The 7,058-nt window shown below is 40.5% G+C and overlaps 1 protein-coding gene across 1 annotated transcript in view; it reads left to right on the top strand.

Moving 5' to 3' along the window:
- Nucleotides 1-1,160: 1,160 nt before the first annotated feature.
- ANKRD50 (ankyrin repeat domain 50) overlaps nt 1,161-7,058 on the top strand; it is a 33,088-nt gene continuing 27,190 nt past the window's right edge. Inside the window, exon 1 of the mRNA XM_006153138.3 lies at nt 1,161-2,393. Within this exon, the coding sequence (XP_006153200.1) occupies nt 1,882-2,393 (512 nt within the window). The 5' untranslated portion in view covers nt 1,161-1,881. The remainder of the gene's footprint in view (nt 2,394-7,058) is intronic.

Genomic DNA, 7,058 nt, shown 5'->3' with positions numbered 1-7,058 from the left:
GGCTGGGAGCTCGGAGGCTGGGGCTGGAGCTGGGACCTGACCCACCCACACACCCACCCTCTCCAGTCTCGGGCCCAGATCCGACCTCCCTGCTCGCTCCGCCGTGGGCAGGGTCGGAGCTGGAGTCGGGCGCGGGGTGGGCGCACAGTTGCAAACCGACCGGGAGGCGACCCCTGGTCAGGGATCGGCACGGACCCCGGCACCCCCTCCCCCTTCCAAAGACACACCCCGGTCTCGGGGTGGGGCGGGTGCTCTGGCGCTCGCAGCCGGCTGAAAGGGTGGACCTCCGCTCTTGGCCTCTCCGAGGTGGCCCCCCTGTGGCTCCTTGGGGCGGCTCAAACCCAAGGTGGTTCCAGTCGCTGGGAATCCCGGAGTTCCTTTTGTCTATCAGCTGGAGCTAGAGGCCGGAACCGTAGGCAGACACCCACTAGCACTGAAGCGCTCTACTCCTAACCCTTTCCTGCCTCGGAAGGAATTCTCTCCTGGAGCCTTTTCTCCGGCCGGAGTGGTGGATTCTATTCCCGATCCGCATCCGCATCCTACACTTCCATCCTTGGCGCAGAGAAAGGAAAGATCACGTTGTGCTTGTGTTTATCATTCATGAAGAACAATCACCCCCCTCCCCGCCCGCCCCCTTAAACCAGTTCCCATCCAACCGCAACCCTGGTAATGTTCCCCTAGCTTGTGCAAACTATCAACAAAGAAGTGTGGTTAGTTGAGTAGGGAGACCTTGACTGACTGGTCTGTGCAAGTTAACAGAGCTTCCGTAGTAGCTGGCACTATTCTTACAAAGCTAGTTGAAAAGAGCTCCTTGCCTGGAGTTAAGGATGTCACTGATGTGCATAAAGTATCTTTTTTCCCCTTTGTACAGTGAGTTGCTTTTTTTTTTTTTTTTAGTGTAGGGTAATTTGCTTACAGTGTGGCTGTTTGGGAAGCACAACCGTGGAGAAGAAAAAATAGGCAAGGGTTTTCCTTATAATTGTTCTGGTAAATGTCCAACTTTTTGAAACTGCCAAAAATGAAGTCTGTGGGTGTGGTTTTTTTTTTTTTTTGAGATTAGCAGGTGTTAAATAAGTTTTTAACTAACATGTGATACTTTGCACTAAGATATTTTTGTTTGTTTTGCTTTAGTGACTTGTGGAAATTGTTGATTACCCGGACGTCTTAAAACCAAGAAACCTGTGAACAGGTTTATTAAGAATCTGCTATCTTGAAAAATGCATTTTATGAAAGCTTTGAATTAAGAAGGTGTTAACAGTGGTCTGTCGTTTCTGCCACTTAAGAGACTGTAATCTGAAACAGTCCCCTGGCAGTTGCCCAGATGTCTGAAACTAGCAAGAACTAGTACTTTTGAGTGATCATCCTTCATCAAGAAACACAGAGCTATCCACATCCTGTATAAATCTAATCTCTCTGATGACATTAGTATAATGGACAGCTTTTCTGCCTCTAATTTTCAGATACAGAATTAACACTTGAAATTTGGAGAAGTTTATACAAACTGTGATAGGGCTTTCTCTTTCGTTTTCCAGATGTATTGTCTCATCTGTATACTTGAAACATCTACAATCACATAAGCTCCAGATGTGACTATGGAGTTACGTGACCTCTCAAGATATAGGGGAAATAGTGGCTGAGCGTTGGAACTGGGCCTTTTCCCATCCGTTCTACAATTAAACTGATACGTTTTCTGCCAATCAAGAATAAGGAGCCAAGTGATGCACAGTCTATTGTCAGATGGACTCTGTGGCTGTTGAATTTTACTGTGACTGGTTATTTTGTCATTCAAAGTCAGTTTAATGCAACTTAGGTCCTAATGGATGTAAAGACCTGTGTTGACATTTCCTGATTCTAGCTCATGTTGAAGATAAAAAGCCTATTATGACTAATCCTTGGGAAGAGAAAGTCTGCAAGATGGCTCAAACGAGTTTATTGCAAGGGAAGCAGTTTTACTGTAGGGAGTGGGTTTTCCACAAGCTTCAGCATTGCCTCCAGGAGAAAACCAACAGCTGCAATAGTGCTGTCAACACACCATCCCTTGTCATGAATTCTGGGAATAATGCTAGTGCTGTCTCTGGAAAAGGAGCTGCCTGGGGGGTGTTGTTGGTGGGAGGGCCTGGCAGTGGCAAGACAGCCCTGTGTACTGAGCTCTTATGGCCAAGTTCACCTACAAGCGTGCAGAGAGGTTTACACCGGCAGGCTTTGGCCTTTCATTTTTGCAAAGCCCAGGACTCTGATACTTTGTGTGTTGGAGGGTTTATCAGAAGTCTTGTTGCCCAGATCTGCCGCAGTGGACTTCTCCAAGGATATGAGGACAAGCTAAGGGACCCGGCAGTCCAGAGCCTCTTACAGCCTGGGGAATGTGAAAGGAACCCAGCTGAAGCATTTAAAAGGTAAGAGTAAAAATGTCATGCGTTTAAGTGCCTATGCAAAAATGAACATGATTTTTACTTGGTTCTTCCAAAAACTTTGTGAGGTGCCTTTCTAGTGCTGTTCCTTTGGGCTTAGTCTGTGGTGGTAAATACACCTGTTTATTTTGAATATTGAAGGAAACAAGGCTTAAGCTTTGTATTGAATAGAATATGGATTAAAAGCATATCTTTTCATTTCACTTGTTTAATAATGGAATGTTACTTTTCTAATATTACCTGTAAATGATAAGAGCAGGTTATTCTTATGGTAAAGAACTTAGGTGCCTGAAAACTAGGCTACATTTTCAGAGAGAGGAGCTATGTACTTGGGAATGAATTTGGAGAAACTCTCTGCATAGAATCTTGTATCTTTTTAAAATTTTATTTTGATAGTAGTATGATTTCTTTAAAAGAGATCATTAGGGCCCGTCAGCGGTGTGATGTTTCAGGCACCTGAATCCCACATGGCCGACTGCATGGTTCCTGGACCTGGTGGATTGAAAAACCTGCCAGGCATGTTTTGGCATGCCCAGAATCCTGAAAGAAGGGAGAAATGGAGAAGAGACCTTGGAGGGAATGGTTCCTCACCTCCCCACTCTCCACTCACTCTTTTGGCACACTCTCTGAAGAACATTAGCACACAATAGTAAATTAGAAAAGAAAATCATTGGCCTGTGAGAACTGGAAGAAAATTTGCTACTGCGTTTTGGAATTCATTTCCCTATTAAGTAATTGAAAATTAGAGTGATATTTGAAAGTGTGTGTTATTTTAAAAAATAATGAGAATTTAGAATCCTTTCAATATATTTAGTACATTTACAAACAGTTCTTTTTCAAACTTAAGCATTTTTCTATGGTAGGTGGATTGGTTCAAGTGACCAAGTTGCTTTTCAGAATGCTCTCAGATTTAAGGCATACTCAAAAAAGTATCATTGCAGGGCCAGCAGGCGATGTGGTGGTTGGGGTGCTGGACTCTCACATGGCAGGCTATATATAGTTCAAGTCCCGGACCTGGCGGCTTGCTGTGGCTTGCTTTCTCACTTTTCTCTTTTTCTCTCTCTCTACTCAAATGAAATAAGAATAAGTAAATTCAGCAATTCTTTAAAAAAGTATAATTGCTTGCACCTCGCCCCACTGCTCATTATAAAAGTGTTGCAGGCACGTTGTCATCTTGTGCTTGTTACCTCGCTTTTGCTTGGATTACTCCCTTTGTCATATATTCTTCTCTCTTCACAGTAGTGAGGTCTCAGCAAGCAGAAGTTTATCCCAGAATGCTGGTGTAAGATGCACTGGCTATTTGTGTTTGTCAGTCTTGCTGTCTGTACAAGTTTGTTTTCAGGAGAGTTTGATCAGGATTTGAATTCTTATGATAACAGTGAAGTTTGTTTTCTTATAATGTCTGCAAATCTAATGATTTAACATCTGTAAGTTTGAGAATTGAAATTGCAAATATTTAATAATAACAGATAGTGTGTTGTCAGTGTTCTAAGTGCCTTACCGATAACTAGAATATTTCATCTTTATAATTGTGAGGTAGATAATGTTATTGTTCTCGGTTTTGGTTTTTGTTTTTCTTGGAGAGGTTTTTTCGCTATAGGGCGCGTGCGCTCGCCAGACAGACAGAGAGAGACATAGAGACAGAAAGCGAGAAATCACCCCCCAGGGGGATGGTCATGCCGTAATCCCTTCTCCTCCATTCTCCTCTCGGGATCTTGGGCACGCACACGCGCCCGGCATGAGTTTTAAGCCACTGGGTCTGGGACGCCAACTGCGGTCGACTACGTGGGAGTCCAGCGACATAGCCATTACACTAACTGCTGGTTCCCTACTGTTCTCATTTTATAGATGAGGAAACCGAGGCACAGAGGGAGTAATACATTGTTCAAGGATATAGGCAAGAGGGGCCAGCAGGTGGCATGGTGGTTGAGGGCTCTGGACTCCCACATGACCAATCACAGTTCGAGTCCCAGACCTGGAGGCTTGCTTTCTCACTGTCCCTCTCTCTCTCACACTGTGTCCCTCTCTGGTCAAATTTAAATAAATAAATAAATTTAAATAAAATAATTACTTTAAAAAATGGCAGAGGTGAGATTTGAAGGACGTGTATGAATACGTACTTATAATCACAAAATTCTCTGGAGGACTTGATGGGAAGAGGATTAATTAAGAAGTTAGTGTATGGAGACTAAGGGGTATGTCATAGTGCAATTGGAAGGGCAGTTTTCTGATTACCTATGTAGGTGACAGTGATAGTCCAGAATGAGAGTTATAGTTGGTGGCACGGAATTCACACATGAGAAGTGTTTGTTCAAACCATCTAAAGGGAAGTGTCTTGGAGATGTGTGGTATTTTTGTAGACCTTTTAATGTAGAAAGATAGTCCAAAAAAACCCAGGGCAAATCTATTTTCTTTTTTCTGCTAGCCATCAAAATTATGTTTAAAACTTGGGACCAGCAGCTGGCATAATGGCTATGTCACTGGACTTCCATGTAGTCAACCGTGGTTCGAGTCTCAGACCCGGTGGCTTAAACTCATGCCCGGTGCATGTGGGTGCATGCCCAAGATCCTGAGAGGAGAATGGAAGAGAAGGGATTGTGGCGTGGCCATTCACCCAGGGGGTGATTTCTTGCTTTCTGTCTCTCTGTCTCTCTGTTTTTCTCTGTCTCTCTGGTGAGTGCCTGTGCCCTATAGCAAAGTACCTCTCAAAAAAAAAATTACAGTTAAAACTTACCTTAGGCTTAAATTCATGAGTAAATCTGTTAGTTGATGCCTATAGCGCAAATGTAAGATGCCATGATAGGTGGACAGTGTTCAATGTGGAGCCACTCTGTATGGGATTAATAATGGAGTCTTTAAACCTTTTCCATTTTAAGAGAGTTATAGTCTCTGTACTTAATACAATTTTTTTTCTTTTTGACTTTGGGCTTTTTCTGGAGATACTACCTCTTATTGATGAGCTGAATTTCCTTTGTTGTAAGTAATTTCATAAGCTATTTGGGTCTATTGATACCATAAATAGTCATTTTCAAAGAGCTTAGTCTAAATCAAATAGAATTTAACTAAATTCTGTTATTTTATTGGAATTACTATGTAAATTTCTAATGCCTAAATGCTTAAATGTTTAGTCATGTCTGATAGCTTTGATGTATTCTGATCCTAAGCTATCTTTTGCTGTAATCTCCTAGCTTTTCTTTTTTTAAAAAATCTTGTACTCAGATGCTCCTATTATTTTATTTTCTTGTGCAACTTACAGTTATTAACTAATTGAAGGGAAAGAAGCAATTAGAGTCCTGTGTAAAAAACCACACCAGCAGTGCACTTCTGATTGACAGAAGGAGCTAATCACTTGGTATGCACTATCTATACTTGGTTAGAGAATGTCTACTGTTTCTAATTGGATGGTTCTAAAGCTTTTATTTAATCTCTTACTGAATCTTTCCAAAACCTGGTCACTTCTGCGCCTCATCATTAAAGTAATTAATCATGAATTAATGACTTAACTTTGGTATTGGAACATTCTTTTTGATCATAGACATGTTTCTTCTAAGACTGAAGCTGTAACACAGCCATGTTCAAACACAAACATGAAAATACAGTTCAAGGTTAAAATACGCATTTTTGCACAGTATGTGGCATGGCATTAGATGCTCTTGGCCTCTACTTTGGGACAAATAGTCAAGATTTTATTGGAGGTTCTATTAGTAGACCTTCTTAAATAAATCTGTTAGGGAATTTTAATAGGAATGTATTTTATTTAGGCATCAATAGATACAATCTAACAGGTAGACAATGGGACAGATTAGGCTGTTGTTCACAAAGAGTTATAATATTTTGAGGAGAGACAGAGATGAACGTAACTAATTATAATAAGACTGGAGAGAAATATACATGTAGGGATTTAAGAAAAGTAAAATCTTCTTTAACTTGACAAAACAATTCAAATTCAGTTTTTATATCATTATTTTCTTAACATTTAATGATGTTGATGGCTTCATGTTTTCATGTGCAAAACAACTTAGAAGTAATAGAAAATTGATAAAGAAGAATCTTAGTTATTCACAGTTCATCAAAGCTGGGAAAATGGCAAGGAAGCAATTCAGCAGTGAATGCTTTTGTATCCACTTATCTTTTTTCAGCTTTACTTATTTTTTCCTCCTTTTTTTTTTTAGCCCTAATGATATTAGATAGACTATATGTCTAGTCTTCTTACATGAAATCATAAGGCCAGTGATAACTTCTTAATTACCAGCTTACTGAAATCACTTTTTCATGACACTTCTTGACAGTCAAAAAAGAGAGAAAGGATTCAGATCAACCTAGTAAAATGTTGTTGCTTTCTTTCCTTTCTGACATGGTGTATCATATATTGTTTCTTAAATTTAGCAGTCCAAAAATGTCTTTCAATATCCATGCATTACTTCTTACAACAACTATTGAGAGCATTCTGTGTTTTAAGCACAGTCCAGCTGATACTGAGAATCTTCTTTGTATTAGTAGAGTTCACTAGGAATAAGTCACTAAATGGGACAGAATTTCTTGTCTTCATAGAGTTTAACTTCTATCATTCATTTTTATCTTACTTATTTTTTCTTTTTTTAAATTTTTTTTAAGGTTTTTTGTTTGTTTGTTTTTCTGTAGGGCATGTGC

The sequence above is a fragment of the Tupaia chinensis genome, unplaced genomic scaffold (assembly GCF_000334495.1).
Source record: "Tupaia chinensis unplaced genomic scaffold, TupChi_1.0 Scaffold000362_1, whole genome shotgun sequence".
Taxonomy (NCBI): domain Eukaryota; kingdom Metazoa; phylum Chordata; class Mammalia; order Scandentia; family Tupaiidae; genus Tupaia; species Tupaia belangeri.
The sequence above is the reverse complement of the archived record's forward strand: the minus strand, read 5'-3'. Positions and strand labels throughout refer to the sequence as shown.